Genomic DNA, 18450 nt, shown 5'->3' on the forward strand with positions numbered 1-18450 from the left:
CTGGCCAGTCAAAAGAGCACTATTATTTTAGACAATGCAGTCTATAAATGCATATACGACCATTTAAAATCCTAAAACGTAAAATGTATACAAGCATCAAGTACTCTTCTATTAGAATTATCATTAAAAAAACTAGCATTACCCAAACTGTAATTGTTCTTACCCATTTGCTGTGTTGAGTTGTTTGATGCACTTATGCACTCTGAAATGGGGTGAAGAGAGAAATATGTATATTAGCATTTAACTCCTAATTAAAACCACATTTTTTTCACATTCTTGAAGCCATCTTTGGATTGCAGTTGCCATTGAAAACACAAATTCTGAAAGACAAGCAAAAGTCTCAAAAAAATGTACCCCTGTATGAACTTGTTACCAGATCTTCCTGCCTGTTTGTTATACTCCTACTTTAGGCTCAGAATGCCTCTCACTACTTACTGTCTTAATATTCAAATCAGAGATTATCTTCTTCCAGGCCTATATGCATTTAGTCTATCTCTGTGGAAGAAAGGGCTTTACTATTTATTACAGACTCACTATGAACCAGTGACGAGGCAGAAAAAGTTTAGAAGTTGATTATATGCTGGTATGGAACAAAAAATGATTTTCCTAAATATTATTGAAATCACATTATGTGAACAACTATCTATCAATTTCAAATTTTATAAGGCAAACTCTAAGTGGGCATTGCTATTAACATATTTTGAGCAGCAACTACTGGCATAGTACTTGCTAGACATAGAAACACCCTAGTAAACAATACCTCTTCTCCCCAAGAGCTTAAGGTCCAGGCAAGGATGCTGCTATGTAAAAAATTATAATGTAAAGTTTTCAGTGTAATGATAGAAGTATGCATAATGTTTATAAGTTAAAAAGAAGAGAGGTTTCGTCTAAGAGATCAAGGGTGAGAGATTAGGTAAGACCCCCTACAATAGACCATATTGGAGCTGGATCTTAAATGAGTAGTTTTCCAGGAAAAGAGAAGGGAAAAGAAAATTGCACACAGAAAGAATGGCATTTACAAGGATGCATAAAGTCACATGAGATTTACAAAAACTACAAATAGTGCAGTATTGCCATAAAGTGAGGAAACTTGGATGTGTGATTAGAGTTCAGGCTGCATATAGCCGGCTCTAACTGTGAAAACTCCTAGAAAATGTTCACAAGGAAGTGACATACTTCTAGGGCATCTACAGTGCGTGTTTCTGACCAGCAATGGGAAACATTTTAGGTAAAATTTAATGCACTGTTTTTATGGATAAATTTTGAATACAGTGGCCCTCTTGGTTGCCATTTTCTTTTTCTTTCTTTCTTTTTTTTGTTTATAGATTTATTTTATTTTTAATTTACCTTTATTGTTGAAAGTATTACAGCTGTCCCCTTTTTATCCCCCCATTGAACTCCTCCATCCCTCCTCCACCCCCTAACCCCCCACCACCTCCACAGGCCTTCACTGAACTATTGTCTGCACCCACTGGGTGTATGAATAGATGCATATAAATTCTTTGATTAATCTCTTCTCTCCCCTCTCCCCCCTCCACTCTACCCTCCCACCCCCCACCTCTGAGAGTCATCAGACTGTTCCATGCTTCTATGTCTCTGGATCTATTTCGTTCATCAGTTTCTTTTGTTCATTAGTTTCCACATATGAGTGAGATCATGTGAAACTTGTCTTTCTCTGACTGGCTTATTTTGTTTAGCATAATACTCTCCAGGTCCCTGGTTGCCATTTTCTTTAATAAAATGTTCTTTTAAAATAATAATTTTTGAGCACTTACACTAGGAAGAGATTTTTTATAATTTCATATGTTTTTTATTTGAGTCTCTCCATCCTAAAGGTATTATTATCTTCATTTTACAGATAAAGAAATGTAGACTCAGTGATGAAACAATTTGGCCAAGGCCAAATTGCCCAATTATTCTTACGCAAGTAGGTCTCACTGCAGTGAGTAGAGACCAAGGTATGGATCCTAAGAAATACACTAGAATAAACACACTATCCAAATTAACAGAAATTGAAAGAGCTGGTGGACATGCATCCGCACAGATAAACACAAAACAAAATACAAACCCAAGAATGCTTAACTCTGGAAAAAAACCCTTTCCCATCCAAGTCAAAATCATCATCAGAAGTAAGGATGTTTTGTGATCTTACTACTAATGAAACCTCTTACTCACTCCGAGCACCAGAAGTTTCCTTTCCCAAGTCATCACTGTCATATGCCTGAGCAAGCATATGCCACCCACGCAACAGACATGGTCTAGGATGACTGTGCAACCCATACCCCGCAGGCTTCCTCCAGTAAGAGGGGAAAGAGGGGAAAGGGCTCTCGAAAACAGCACATGCTTTTCTTGTGATGTTAAACAGTTTTTAGTTATTGTAAAATCCTGTGCTCTGCTGTGCTTGACTGACTAAAATAGTTAGAGATAAGCATTTCTGCTATGCTTAGATTTATTTATTATCTCTAATGCATAGAGATGGGAAAAAAAATTTTAAAAATTTCCTGCCCTTTCATTCAAGTATGGGGGAGAGAAAACAAAGCAGTCAAGAGTATGAATTCTAAGGTAAAATAATGATTAAATTGGGACAAAACTGTAGCATAAAGTATTTGACTATGTTCTAATAAGGTGACCATATAGCTGTGAAAGACAATAATGTAGAACACTTTTTTTATTGTGTTTCTCTCCAGGACTTGAGGCCTCTGTGCTAGTATTGAACTAATTAGAATTCATTCTTATTGCTTATTATAGTCTTTACATCCTTATTTGTCATCTTTATTGTTATTTAACTTTTAATGAACTTATTACTTTAAAAAACAACACAGACTACATTAAAATACATTTCAACACATTGAAATCTGTGAAAATACTTTGATATTTTACATCAGGAAAACCACACAATAGAATTATTTCACTCTTCATTTGGTGTTATAAGCTTTCAAACTTCAAAACTGTGTAAGTTATAATAAAAAATACAGAGCTGGACCATTATGGATTAAGTAATAGTAGGAAAATATGAGGGATATGGGTTTTACTTCTTGTTCTGCTGCTTCTTTATAGAATCGTTTTAGGTAATCAAACGAATTTACATAGTCCAGTTCTGCCATTTACAAAACTCAGACGATCATTCTCACTTAACAATTAAGGAATAACTAGTGCAATGTATTCAAAACATTACAAATGGAGATTTTAAACCCAGTAAAAAATGAAGCAGTGCATTTCTCCTAAAGATTCAAGGTTTTACTCAAAAAATGAATAGGACTTTGTGGCTGAGATCTTAATCACACAAAGACCCAGAAATTCAAACTACATTGCCAAAATAACTTTTATTTAGTTACACTGAGCACATGACTTTTTCTAATCACCAGTGTGGTAAAAGCCAATACAGTGCAGAGAACTTTAAATTTCTGGCTCCAGAAAGCTAAAAATATCAGCCTTAGCATTTTATTACTGAATATTTGTACAGCATTTTCTAAAACTGCATATTGTAGATGTAGGGTAACATAAAAGTACTATTTTCCAGTTAAAGTTGTGGAAATAAATTGTCTACATTTTTTTAGAGGTCCTGAAAATAAGATGAATTGTAATCTAGATAGGCTAACTATATTTCTGCCTCTAATGTAGTGGTTTTCACATAGTGATGTGGGAATTAGAAGAAATCTAAGATAGCCAGAATATCCATAAACTTTGTAACTTTGGGGAAAGTGGACCTAATTTATTATTTTATTTCTCCTATATAAGTAAAAAGCAGTATCCTATAGGAATGAATAACTGAAAGCATCACCAATTTTTCTCAAATTCTGTTATTTTCTAAATAGCAAATAGGAATTTCAATTGGAATGAGACACATGATCTTTTTCTCTACAAAAGCTACTTGAAGATTACTGCATTAATTTAATGACAAATATTGGAAGTAAAGGAAATGTTTTGCTTTCTGCCTTAGATGATGATCAGTCTCCCAAACTAGTACTTTTCATTCATATGGCACTTGAGTAAAAGATCTATCACATATATTAGAGAATTTTAAATCATGTTTGTTCTTTCTGAGCCAGAATTTTCCCAGGGAAAAACACTGTTTTGCAAACATCTAAAATTCTAGGATAAATGTTGTTTATATTAATGAACTACAACTACAAACTTAAACATGGATAAATCTCAAACATGATACTGAGTAAATAAAAGCAGTTATAAAGCAATATACACACTATGATTTCATTTATGTACAATACAAAAAAGTCAAAACAAATTTTATTATTATATACATGGTAAAATGTAAAGAAAAACAGGAATTAATTATCCCCAAAAGAGAATGATTGTCTCATAAGATAATGGCTACCTTTAGACCAAAGGTTGAGGGTATAATTGGAGAACTGTCAATAGTTTATTTTTTAATTTACACAGATATTCACTGTATAATCATTCTTTGAATTGTATGAATATCATACACTCTGCAATATGTTATTTATGTTAATATAAAAAACTTAAAATAATAAATGCCAAGAAGCACAAAAAGTACAATTAACACCTATTTTTTAAACAGTGTCAACAATTGATCCTGGTATCACAGCATATAATTTATGTTGTAACGTGATTTACATTTTGAAAGACATTCATTCAGTAAAAGACAATACCTAGTTAGGTGTTCAGTAAACAAACTAATGGTTGGAAACCCAGTTTCAGCAGAGACAAAAATAGAACGAAAAAAAAAAACCACCAAAATTTTTAGAGTAAGAAAATCGACCTTTTGGTTCTTCCATTTATTACCTCTATAATCTTGCATAGATTACTTTCTGAACTTCAGTTGCTTCATCTACACATGTAGAAATTTAGTATCTGATCAAAGTGGTCATTCAAATGTGTAAGGGGAAGGAAGGATGATTATATCATTGATAGGAGATATTAGGGGGAACTAACTAACCATTTGGAAAAATAAGAGAAAACAAAACCAAATTTCTGTCTCATTTTTCACATAAAAATATAACAAATAAATCAAAGATTTTAATATAAACAAATAAGTAAACAAGTACTGGAAGAAATATAGGTAATTTTTTATGTTAAACACTAGATAAAGTGATAGAATTCCCGTTTGTCTGGGACTGAGGGGTTTCTTAGGACATAGGAGCAGGAAAGCCCCAGGAAAACTGGGACTGTTGTCATCTTAAGTGAAGAAACCTTTGCAACCCTGGCACAAAGCGTAGAAACGATAAAGAAAAGTATTGAGAAATTTAACTGTACAAAGAATTTCAAACTTTTGTAGGCAAAAACATGCATAAAATAATGTTGACAAGCAAAACTTTGTGGAATATTCACAACAGTTCTGATAAACAAAAGGCTGCTTTACTCCAAAAAATATACAGAAAACATATAAATGAGATGGACAACCTAATTGAAAATATTTGCCAAAGATATGGAAGGCTGACAAAAGATTTTATATATATGTTGAAGTGTGACTTAGCTAGTATCTATAATTATACTCTTCAGATACAACATAGAGAAATAAAACACCCATCAAATTTATGAAAAGGAGAAATGTTTAAGAAAAGTAATAAGTTCTAAAACACAAGCATTCAATAATGATCAATGAATGGATAAAATTTTGAAATAAAAAAGAATTAAGATAAGTAACAAATTCAATCTTTTCCAAAGCAATATAATCACAGAGTCTATATCAGTTGGTTAGAACACGGTGCTAATAAAAACCATATTGCTGGGCCTAATTTTTTTTTCCTGAGGATAATCACAAAGTCTGTATCAGTTTGTTAGGACACAGAGCTAATAAAAGCCATATTATTGGGCTAGATTTTGGGGGGTTTTTTTTGTTTTCTGGTGGGGTTTTCTTTTGTTGTTTTTGGAAGGGTTTCCTTGGGGAATTACTATCACATAGCCCAAAACTAATTATTGGAGATAGATTTTTTGTACAAACATATATTAGTGATAACAAGGATCAAGGTTTTTAATGAATATATGGTGAATATATATGCATATCAAATATGCAAAGATATATGCAAGGATATTAATTCCAGCATAGTTTTTCATTCCAAAAAATGTAAATAACCAAAAAGTCAATCTGTAGGGGCTAATTAAATATTATTAAGTAATATCTATGCATGTGCTTTGAAAACCACAAAATGATAATTAAGGTACCATCTTTTGAATGTTTGTAAAATTAAAACACAGTGCTAAGTGTTTTATATACATAGTTTAAACCAATCCTCACAGAAACCCTAGACATTAAATCAAGGCTTTGGGGTAAAATCTCCCAATTTAAAAAAATTAGAAATGAGTTCAAATTTTTAAAAATATTACATGAGCCAACTAAAAGTGTCAGCAAGCCAGATCTAGCCCAAGGGCTGCCAAATTGCACTCTCTGATGTGGAAATTAGAGGGGAAAAACAAAGCCAGTCTTGAAAACATTTAAAATTAGGAATCTTTTGGAGGAAATGAAGTTAGCAAAAAGTGATGAAAAACATGGAAATTAAATGCAATTCCTTACACCAGGGAAAGAGGAAATTTTAGGACAGGAATTATTATGTAAGAAAAGTCTTAAAATAAGGACTAGGGGGCTTTATGATTTGCTAACAAGAAGGTGGTCAGAGACATTTCAGAGCTGTTAAAGAGTGGTGTTAGTACAGAGAGAGGAGCAGAAACAGACTATAAGAACCCAAGCAGAAGCAATTTTCAACAAATGTAGACTTATTCTTTTAGAAATTTTGACCTAGAAAGTATTGGAGAATGAGACAATTTTTTTTTTTCCCTTTTATGTCAAACTGGAAAGAGATGGGACAAAGCTGGAACTATGAGGACTGAGAGGGTTATCTGAGAACAGAGAACACAGGAGATTGAAAGAGGGTGAGCTGCGTTACAAGAATGAAGGAGGCTAAATGGGAAAGCAGGATCCTAGAGGTGCTGGGAGCAAAATGGAGGTCAGCTCTTGAAAAGACTGATACTCGGTCTCTGAGAGATGAGCAGAAAGGGAAACAGTGGTTAGAGACACAACAGACATTTTGAAGAAGTTTAGGTTGACAAACGTTTTCTGAGTATACCTACTCAGCATCAGGTAGCTGTGCAGAGCTTTGGGAAAGTAGGCAAGGTCTCTGCCCTAAGAAATCTCATCATCTGGAAAGTTAAAGATACCTACACCAGACGATGGATAAATCAGAAGGTGAGCAGCCATGTGCTGAGTATAAGGAACAACAGTGACAGTTTGGGTGATAAAGAAAGACCTAGGACAGTGTTCTTAATCCTGGCTCCCATTAGAATCATCTGCAAAGATGCCCAGACTCTATACTCTGAAAAGTCCAATTAAATAGACTTGAGCAGGCACCACAGTATAATATTTTAGGCTCTACAGGCAACTCTGTCTGTCAACCTGCTTTAAATTGCTGGTTTAAAACAACCTTTGGCGAGGGAGTTAATAAAGAATAAGATAGAATTCTTTTTCTGGAGAATAAAAATAGCTAGATTTCATTATTTTGAATCTATCAAGTTTTACTAATTGGATATCTTTTCAAAAATTTGTCAGTACTACAAGATGTATCATATAATTAGATATTCTTATATTATCTAATAGGTAAAGCTTTGGGAAAAGATAGTATTTCATGGTAAATTAACAAAATGGCAAGGACAAAAAGAAATCACTAAGCAATTTAAAGCTACATATGTACAAACCCAGTTTGGAAAAATACTTTTACTGAATCACTGAATGTTTTCAAATGATACTCAGAACACACTCAAGTTTCTCCTATGTTGATGGGGGCAGGGGGAGGAATTAGATGCTGCTTTCTCCTTCTGGCTATCCTTAATCCATTCTTTGCTGCCAGACTTCTAGAACGAGTGGTCTGTGCCCACTGCCTCGATTTCCTCCCCACCCCCTCTCTCCTTGATACCAGCAATCTTGTGGCTCCCACACCCTTCCAATTCAAACCACAACTTTGAAGGGGTATCATCAAACTTTCAGTCTTTCTTCAGTGCTTGTGCTCCTGGATTCCTTGGCACATTCAGATGCTATTAACCACTTTCCTCGCCTAAAACCCCTTCCTTCATGACCACCACTACCTATCCTTTTCTGTGTTTGCCTCCTTCTCTGCAAGCCTGCCTGTTTCCTCGGGCATCTTAGTGTAGGATTCCCCCAAAGTCTCACCTGCTCTTCTTTCTCGTTATTCTTTCTTCCATTATCCTACCCACCCCCAGAACTTCACCTGGTCCTCTACACAGTTGATTTCTCCTTGTTTTACCACTTTAATCACAATTTAACTCCCTCTGTCCTTCATACAGGCTGTTTAACCTGTCTGGAAGGTTCATCTCCCCAACTCTTCTTGCTAGCTGTTTCTGTTCTTCTTCATCTTAAACAACACTTCCACAGGTAAGTCTTCTTTAGCCCTCAGAGCAGATTAGATATACCAATTATGTATTTCTATGTCACCCTCTACTTCTCTTTGCACAGTATGTATAATTTAATTATTTGCAATGATTTGTTATGTATCGTTCCTAGAAGATTCTAAGCTCCATGAGAGCAGGATCTGTGTCTGTCTTGCTCAAGTATCCTAGCATGAAGCACAGTGTCTGACACATGACGGACACTCCCTTACTTATTGACTAACAGAACAACTGACCCACATTTAACTTTTCCTGTTTTTCCTAAACAGGAATCTCAACTTTGTAGCTGTCCTTTCTTTCTATTCCAATGCCTTCTGCCATTTTCGGTGCATCAGATCTAAAAGTCATAGATTTCCCCACATGTACTTGCCACATCTCTTTTCCTTGCTATTTTTTGGTGCTATGAAGGAGTTTCAAGCTCAGCTCATCCACTAAAAGTTTAGTAATATCTTTAATAATTCCTTGAACACTCCTAGGCTTTATTTGTCTATGTATAAAATGAAAGGATTAATTTGAAGGTTTCTAAACTTCTTTTATGAAAGCTCTATACTTCTCAATAGTTTCACATATTTCCTTCACTTCACAAATGAGGATATTACTGTCTACAGAGAGTAAGCAATTTGTTAAAGATGACACAATTATATCTCATGACATACTTTTAAAGCCAACAAAAACATTTATAAGAATCTAGAAATTGGGGGAAAGAGGAGTGAGATTTTGTTGAGGAAGTGAAAAATACCAAGATATTCAATGCATGAATGAAATTTAGAAAGCAAAAAGGCATTTAATAATATAGCACATTTGATCTCAATGTCCAAAATCAGTATAACCAGCCAAATCAATATCAGTTGATAAAAGCACAATGAGATTAGCCCTAGCTGCTTTGGCTCAGTGGATAGAGTGTCAGCCTGCAGACTGAAGGGTCCCAGGTTTGATTCCAGGTCAAGGGCACATGCCTGTGTTGTGAGCTCGATCCCCAGTCAGGGATGTGCAGAAGGCAGCCGATCAATGATTCTCTCTCATCGTTGATGTTTCTATGTCTCTCATTCTTCCTTCCTCTTTAAAATCAATAAAAATATTTTTTTAAAAAAAAGCACAATGATTTTAAAAATACATGAATTTGAAGAAAGTTCCACTTCTTTTATAGCAAAATAAGCTCTCACATATAACAACTATAAGTTCTGGAAAAATATAAAAACAACTATCTGAAGCCACTGGAGAGTGGAAAAAACAAGAAGATTCTTGAAGAATGTCAATTATTGGAAGAAGGAAGTGGTTCAGGGTTGAGGGTGTGGACTCCCATTTTTTCCCATTTTTACCACTGTTGAACTTTGGGAACCACATTGAACTTTTTAAAGCTCTATTAGAAAACCCACAGTTTTCTGAAGAAGAGAACAAATTTTGGGGCAACCTTGGTCTCTGGAAATTGAGAGAAGCAGAGAGAGAAAGAAAGAGTTCCAAATTCTGTGTGAAAGAGTTCCAAACTCTACCAACATCTCTCTCACTGACTCTAAGCCACATGTGGCAGGAAACACCTGAAGCCAACTAGCTAAATGTAAAAGCACTGTCCAAGAGGAGGACTTAGCCATTGAGTCCAACCAAGTTAAATGTTTTCTGGAGGCGGGGGAGGGGTCAACAAAGCAATATGACAAAATCCAGAGTCTCTATGATGCAATATTCAATATCCAAATAAAATTGCTCAATATACAGAGAACTAGGGCAATGTGGCTCATTCTTTCTTGGGAGAAAAAAAAAAACAAAAACATTAAAGGAAAACCAAACTTAAGGTGATCCAGATATTGAGATTATCAAACAAGGACCTAAAATCAGATATTAAACTATGCTCAGTGATGTCAAGGAAAATATACTCACAATGAATGAAAACACAGAAAAATCACAACAGAGAAAAATAAACTAGTTAAAAAAATAAATGGAAATTCTAAAATTGAAAATATCTAAAATAAAATATTCCATGAATGGGCCTAACAGATGAATGAATATGAGACAGAAAATTGTTGGCAAACTTTAAATATATCAATAAAAATTACCCAATCTGAATGAAAGAGAGAAAAAAGAGATTAAAAAACATAATAGCCACAGAGACCAGTGATGAAATAGCAAATTTCCTTGAACAAATGTGCAATTTGAGTTCTAGAAGAACAAGAAAGACAAAGTTGGCAGAAAAATTATTTGAAGCAATAGCAATTGAAAATTTTGCAAAATTTGCTGAAAAGCATAAATATACAGATTCAAATATCTCAGTAATCTTCAAGCAGAATAAATATGAAAATAACCATACATAGACATATAAAATGTACTAAAAACAACAATAAAGAGAAAATCTTAAAAGCAGCCAAAGAAAAATGACATTATAGCCAGGGTAACAATAATTTGAATGTCTGCTGACTTCTCATCAGAAATAGTGAAAGAACATTTTTAAGATGCTGAAAAATGAAAGTCAAGCCAGAGTTCTATATCCAGCAAAAAATATGCTTCAAGAATAAGGCATATTTAGACAAAAGGAAACTAAAAGAATTCTTCACCAGCAGGCCTACACTACCAATAATGACAAAAGAAATTACTTAGGCTGAAGGGAAATAATACCAGACAAACTCAGAAATTCAGGAAGCAATGAAGAACATGAAAATAGCAGCTCTGGTGGACATGGTGTTTGCACTCAGAATCTCCTTGAAGGAATGACCCTTTACTGTTACTGCTAGGAGCACTATCGGCAGACAGCCTTCAGTTATCAGCATCTTCAGAGACCAACTCAATTACTTTGCCCAAGTCAGACCCTTCTCAGGGTATCCCGCATTTAATGACTGGCTGAGATGAAGGTATAAAGGCCCAGCCACATTGATAAAATAGAGGGCCTCTCTATTCTAACTCAACAGCTTCCCATGGGTGGGGAATCAGATAAGGTGTCAAGGATTGAGATTGCAAATAGACTTCTCCCTCTGCAAACTTGCCCTTCCAGGTGTTTCTTCCAACTGTCCTCCCTAATAAACATTCTCTACTCAAAACTCTATCTCAGTGTTTGCTTCGTAGAGAGCCTGCAACAGCATCAACAACTCAAAGGAGCAGATATTTTTTAAGAAAATGATTTACCTCTAAAACCGTTCATTTTAGTTTCTAGTACTTTTCTATACTGCTTTCCATAAACACACATAGGATTATGTTGTTCAGATTGTTTCAAGGCTTTTTGAACAGACAAGGCATATAAACTCTAGCTATGAAAAAAAAATTTCAAAATTGTTTGCTCAATGTTCATGCGTGAACAATGTTGTTTCTTCCTGCAAACAATTAACTGATTGTGACCCTTAGGTGAGTTTTGTTAGAATATACAAAGCTATTTCATAACCATAGATCTCCCTAATCCTAATCAGAAATTACCAGTGTGTCACTGATAACAAGGAGGAAAAGTGTATCAATGATTATTGAATTTTAGACACTGTGCAGTCTGGTTTTTTAGATAAATCATAAAACCAAATGACAACTGAGTTATTTTATTAATTAGCAACATTAACTGAAATACTCATGACTTATTGGGAGGCAACTTACCTACTGTGAAACTGTGGAACTATCTCATCTACTTATTTCTATTCTCAACTTATTAGAATCTCTATATTTAACTTTTCATCTTACTCCTCAATTTCAAAAGAGTTTTCTGCTCTACCTGGTTTGGCTCAGTGGATAGAGTGCTAGACTACGGACTGAAGGATCCCGGGTTCTATTCCAGCCCAGGCCTTAGTCAGGATGCATGCAGGAGGCAACCAGTCGATGTGTTTCTCTCACATCCATATTTCTCTCTGACTTTCCCTCTCTCTTCCACTGTCTCTAAAATCAATGGAAAAATATCATCGGGTGAGGATTTAAAAAAAAAAAAAAAGTTTTCCTCTTATTATTTAAGGTTAAAAATTGCCTTGTCTCTCTTCTCAGATCTTGCTCTCTGTTATTGAGAGGAAAGAAATAATTATTGCTCCTAGGACCCAAATACAAAAGTATATAGTGCCTATTCTACCATTTTTATCTCTATGAAGACCCCCTTTGTGGGATCCTCCACTCCATGAATGATTCACAAATCCTAGATTGTGTCATATTTCCAGATACGTATAGGAATTTTCCTCCTAGTTTTCCTCCCTCCCTGCATGGAATTTAACATCTTCCTCTGCAAAGACACTCCTCTTCTCAGCCACCAATGTCTCACAGCAGAAACATAGGACTTTCTAAAATAAAACCCAAGGGTAGGAGCTCTTGATTCCTTCTGCAAAATTAGTCCTTTACCAAATGCCACTCCCACTGAAGGGGACACTGCTGCCACATTATTCTCTAAAAATATCGCTTTAGTATATTATTTTCCTCTTCACAAAACAACAGATGGCTCTTCAATGCTTACTGCACAGTATCCAAGTTCCTCTGTTTAGTTATCAAGGACTCCTGAAATTCAGCTTTATTGTCTATGATCATTTCACACACAATCTCCATTCCATCAGGCAAGAGTTCTTTCTTTTCCCAAAACAACTTGCTTTTTTGTTCAACTGCACATCTGCTCCTCCTTATTTCTAACTCTACCTTTCCACATCGACCCAAACCCATCATTCAAGATCCAGCTCAAGACCCATCTCTTCCACAAAGTCTTTGACAACTCCATCCCACTGTAATTTCTCTCATGTTTTACTAGACTCATAGACAATTTCTTGCCCTGCCCAGGTAGCTCAGTTGGTTAGAACAGCATCCCATTATGCCAAGATTGTGGGTTTGAGCTCCAATCAGGGCACATACAAGAATCAAACAATGAATGCATAAATAAATGGAACAACAAATTAGTATTTCTCCCTCTCCTTTTGTCGGTCTCTTTCTAGAAATCAATAAAATTTAAGAAATGATAAAAATAATAAAACAGAAGGCAGAAGGGGGAACAGGAAGAGATTAACCAAAGAACGTATATGCATCTATGCATTACCAATGGACACAGAAAATAGGGTAGTGGAGGGAGACAATGGGGTGGGGGGGACGGAGTAGGGGGACATCTGTAATACTCTCAACAACAAAGATTTTTTTCTTAAAAGTTCTCTTAAAATGTCTTCTTAGCTTGATTTCCCTAATTTAGTCTGCTAATAACTTTTAGGCACTATTCACAGATAACACATACCCTCCATTCACACGCAGTGTTCTTAACAATGGCTTTTGATTCATTTATTAATTACTTAAGCATGGATGTTTAGAGAAAACATACCTAAAATTATTGTAATATGTAAATTTGCAACTATCACAAACCAAGAAAGAAAGATAGAACTGAAATTAATGAGAACAAACCCCTTCTTTTTCGTAATTTTTTTTTAAGTACCATATGATGTCGCAATTGCTTTTAATCCCTGTTCCATCTTTTGCAAACCTGCTGAAGCTATCAGTCCTGTCTTGATTATAACTCTTCTTCTTAAGAAGTTACTGCCTGCCCCCTAGTGGAACATAATGATAAATGGTCAAAATTAGCCCAAGGAAGGAAAAAAAGGGGAGAATTTATTTTCAGGAATTCACACATAATCTCAGCATCAGTGACTTTTATAAAAGGTAGAATTGTATTACTTGGAATAGCAAAATATAATTTGAACACAAGAAAAAACTAGAAGATAACTTGCTAAAATAAGGAGGAAGAAGTGGTGTGGGGTGAAGGGAATACAAAGAAAGGAGACCAGACAAAGTTGCAAGTTTGGACCATTTACGATGTTTTAATCTTTCCCCTCAGGTATTTTCTGTATAAACTTAGTCTGCCAACTTCCACATTGCTTGAATTTATAAGCAAATTAATAAAGATGAAAGTAAATAGTTTTTTTAAATGCTATGTTTTACATTGAAGTCATTCATTGAATTTATGTTGTATATTAAAGTGAGTTATTTATGTTTGGCAGTATTTCTAGGTTTTTTGAACAGAGAAGGCATATAAACTCTACCTAAAACCTTCAAATCTGTTTGTGCAATGTTCAAGGGTGAACAATATGGTTTCTTCCTGGAAATGATTAACTGATTGTGACCCTTATGTGAGTTTTGTTAGAACATACAAAGCTATTAAAGTAGTACCAGTAATAAAGGCAAATTCATGCTCCAGGTGGTTTGCTTCTCATTATTCTAAATTATTTCATGGTGAATTTATTATGCCAAATCACTGCATAGAATTTGCTTTCCATAACTTGAGTCTAGACATTTTGATAAGTTTATAATTATTGAAGCACAGACTTCAGGTATTTTATATATGTAGTATCCCTAGTTGTGCTTAGAAATAGTTTTAAAACTCAAACCTTTAAACCATTAAAATTCAAAATTATCAATTATGTTTTAATATTTTAAGGGGGATGAAATGTTTATTACTTAATGTATAGTTGGCATACAATATCATATTAGTTTCAGGTGTACAACATAGTGATTTGGCATGTATGTACTTTTAATGTGTTTGCTATACTAAATGTAGTAACCATCTGTCATCATGCAAATGGCTTCTCTGACAAGTTGGGTTCTGCACAGGTTTCTGTACTAGCTTTCTCCAATATGATCTCAACTATTGAAAGATTCAGATCACTGGATTATTTTATAAATAAATATAACACTAAATTTATAACCAATATTGGCTTAACTTTTTTTTCAGTGGTGCTCTTAATAATGTGAAAAGTATAATGGCTAAATATTGAGGAAAATTGCCTATTCAAATGTTTATTGATGCTTATAGTTGCACCCACTAATAGTATATGGTGTGACTCTGCCATATACTATTAGTCTTGGGCAAATCATGTCACCTCTCTAAACTTCAGTTTCTATCTTTGTAAAATGGAGAAATGTTTTTTATGCCTATTTCGCTGAGTTGCTTTGCAGATCAAAGGAGAAAAAGTATGTGAAAATTCTGCACAGAAAGGTAGAGTAGTACAGTATGGTTATTTTGTGTGTGCTCACCAGTAAGATTATCATGTGCAAAACGGATTTTTTTTTTGCTGGAAGATAGGCAATACTTTGAAGTCACTCACATGAGAAAAAAATACCTTTTCTTCTTTCAATTATCAAATTACAAAATTTAAAATCAACTACACTGTTTCCTTGCCACTGCTCCCTTTACTAAAAGCGAAACCTAAAAGCTCCCTCCCACATCAACTCCTACCAACCCTCTGCAGTGAAACCAGGACACCCCCACAATAGTCCCAAGTCCTCTACAACACCTACAGCAACCTAGACATTGAAGTATGTCCTCTAGCACAGAAAGTGTCTTTTATAACCTGCACTTCTTAAAACTAAACACAGACATACATTGCAGATGCACCAACAAACTCTGAGTATATTATATTTTAAAAAGCACCTGGTCATAGACAGTGCTAGAAAGCAATAAAATTTCCTAATTTATATTAACAATATAGACCTAAATGGGTTGAAATTATCATTTTATTTTTTTTAAATAAAGAGAAGAAGATAAAGAGGATCCAGATGACTTGGATTGCTACTAGAACGTATTTAATGTATTCAGCTTCATTCAGAAAAAAGGGAGGGGGAAATAAGAAAATGGGCAATGAGGCAAATCATAGAAATGAATACACTGTAGTCGGATACGAAGTAAAATAAGTACAACAACAAGGAAAATAAGGATAATAAAGTGAAATAAATCTGGGAGCAACCCCATCCCCCATATCTGTGACTGTATTTATTTTGTATTGCTCCATAAGAAAGTCAAAGAAAGCACCGGAAAATCTGAGACCAGGTTTCTCACCAGTCATTCTCTTGTCACTCTTCCAAAGACAATTCAAACTTACCAGCCACTAAGAAGACAATCAACATCAGTAGTAACTGTAGGTCAGAAGTTCTCCAAGAGCAGGGCATTGCTGTTCTCTTCTTTTCCGCCTTTCACTCAGCCCTTGTCCTCCACACAGGTGCAAAAGGAGCTGTGGGCATGGTGAGGCTCTCTCCGGCTGACTTCTCTGAGCTGAACCCTCCTAGGCCATCAGCAGCCGGGCACTCCTTTCCTCCTGGCCCCTTCCTTCAAGTCTATGTGTCTTTGACTGATTAGTAACTTGAAACAGAAGAAACTCTTCTCTGGAACTTGACACAGCAATAGATTTCCTGTATGAAGCACTGAAGCAAAGACGGAGGAAGCAGATTGATTGAGTTGTCTTTCAGCTCATTGGTTCTCCTCTCACTTCTGCTGTACAGAGATAAACCTTACAGTGAGGCATTGACCAAGGTCAACGAACTTGTCTAAACTTGGATTAAAAAGCAAAACAGAATATTTATCTATTTTTGGCCCATCCTATTAAACTTCCCAATCATGATAACTTTCAGAAGCTCTCTCCAAATTGAAGGGGTGGACAGCCTCAGTAATAAAGTTTGTAATAAAACATTTCCCTTGAAAAATTTTGCATAAAATTGCTGTCTACAATATTTACAACTCTAGATGCATCATAAGTGTATTACTTTCCTATCACTACTGTAACAAATTACCACAAACTGAGTGACTTAAAATAACAGGAATGAATCTAGTTCACAATGGATCTTATGCAGCTAAAATCAGAGTTGGAAGGGCCATGTTCTTTCTGGACATGTGGAAAGAATCTGTTCATTGACTTTTTCAGCTTCTAGAGGCCACCAGCATTTCTTGGCTTGTAGCTGCATTATTCCCAACCCCTGTTCCAATGTCACATTCTCTCACTATAACCCTCCTACTTCTCTCTTATAAAAACCTTTGTGATTATATTGGACCACCCAGATAATCCAGAATAATCTCCCAATCTCAAAACCCTTAATTTAATCATATTTGCAAATTCCCTTTTCACATGTAAATTAACCTATTTACAAATTTCAGAATTTAGGTCACAGATTTTTTGGGGGGGTTGGGGGGCGGGGAGGAGAGCATTACTCTATCACAATGTCATACTTATTTCCATTCATTTTCACTTCTGAAGAACTAGACTGATCATTTGAACCAAATTACAAATAAGCACTCATCTTTAGTTGTCACAGAGCTATAATTGAGAATTACAAAACAAACAAAAAACAACAACAAAAAAAACCTCTGCCTTAAAGTGCTAGTTCATGTGCATTGGATTGTTTGGAGGAAAGAAAATTCTCTATGTGTTAAGAATTTCTACTCCAAGGCAAAACTCTCCAGGAAGGGGAAGAAAACACTGCAAACAGGAAAAAGACTAAACAACATGCAATTTTTTTCCTGTAAGTTAGCAGTTTCATCTTTCCTCTTGCCAAACAGTAAACTATATATATTCTCCCCCTTCCTCTTCTCCAGCTTTCCTTTCAGTAAGCCAATAATACACAGTGAGATCGGGTGCTTGAGGGCATGGAATACTTGAAGATATGGGCTATGTGACAATGGTGGACTACAGCAAAAACAGCTTCCTGATGTCTAAAATTGTACCAAGTGTCAAAAAATCAGTGATGAAATGTCAGTTCAAATATAGCATTCTTGTTTCCACCACACTGATGTTAAAGTTCATAGTAGTTATGACCATGAGTTTTGATATCAGATAGACCTAGCATTGAGTCTCTGCTGGGCAAGTACTAGTCGGATGATACTGGGCAAGTTTCTTAATCAAATCAGTAGCCTGTTTTTTTCCATTTATATTAAACTTACATGAGTGCTTTCTTATGCCATCAGGACTTCTTGGTGATCATTTATTTTAATGCCTGTTCAATGTCAGTCAAAACTGAAGCACAGAAGGGCTACATGGCCTGCTTAATGTCTCAGAATGACTTGGCGACACAGCTAGGAGTAAAACTCACATTGCACGTTTGCTAGCCTTGTGTTTTTCCCACTGAACTCCACTGGTTTGAAATTTCAGCCAACAACTTTCATAGACATTCTCTCATGCACTCATCTCAGGTCAGACCACAATCTACCATCAGCAGTTTAAGAATCAAATGAATGGTGTCAAAAACTATAGAATTCTAGAAGTAGATTTGGCAGGATGAGACTTCCTCCCCCCACCCTTTATCCCCTTCACCCCAATTCTCAACCCCCACCTTTACCTCTTAAGGAGAGCAGGTGTTTGGAAGAACAATAAAGGGACCCAGTGTTTGTTAGCATAACCATCC

At 35.3% G+C, this 18450-nt stretch overlaps 1 protein-coding gene across 1 annotated transcript in view; it reads right to left on the reverse strand.

The window, feature by feature from the left end:
• Nucleotides 1–16227, reverse strand: part of CD200R1 (CD200 receptor 1) — a gene marked incomplete at both ends in the record, with an annotated part of 40737 nt that extends 24510 nt beyond the window's left edge. The window contains one exon of the mRNA XM_080654686.1: nt 16161–16227. Coding sequence (XP_080510812.1) covers nt 16161–16227 — 67 coding nt within the window. The remainder of the gene's footprint in view (nt 1–16160) is intronic.
• Nucleotides 16228–18450: the final 2223 nt, after the last annotated feature.

This window comes from Plecotus auritus (genome assembly GCF_963455305.1).
Source record: "Plecotus auritus genome assembly, chromosome: 2".
Lineage (NCBI taxonomy): Eukaryota > Metazoa > Chordata > Mammalia > Chiroptera > Vespertilionidae > Plecotus > Plecotus auritus.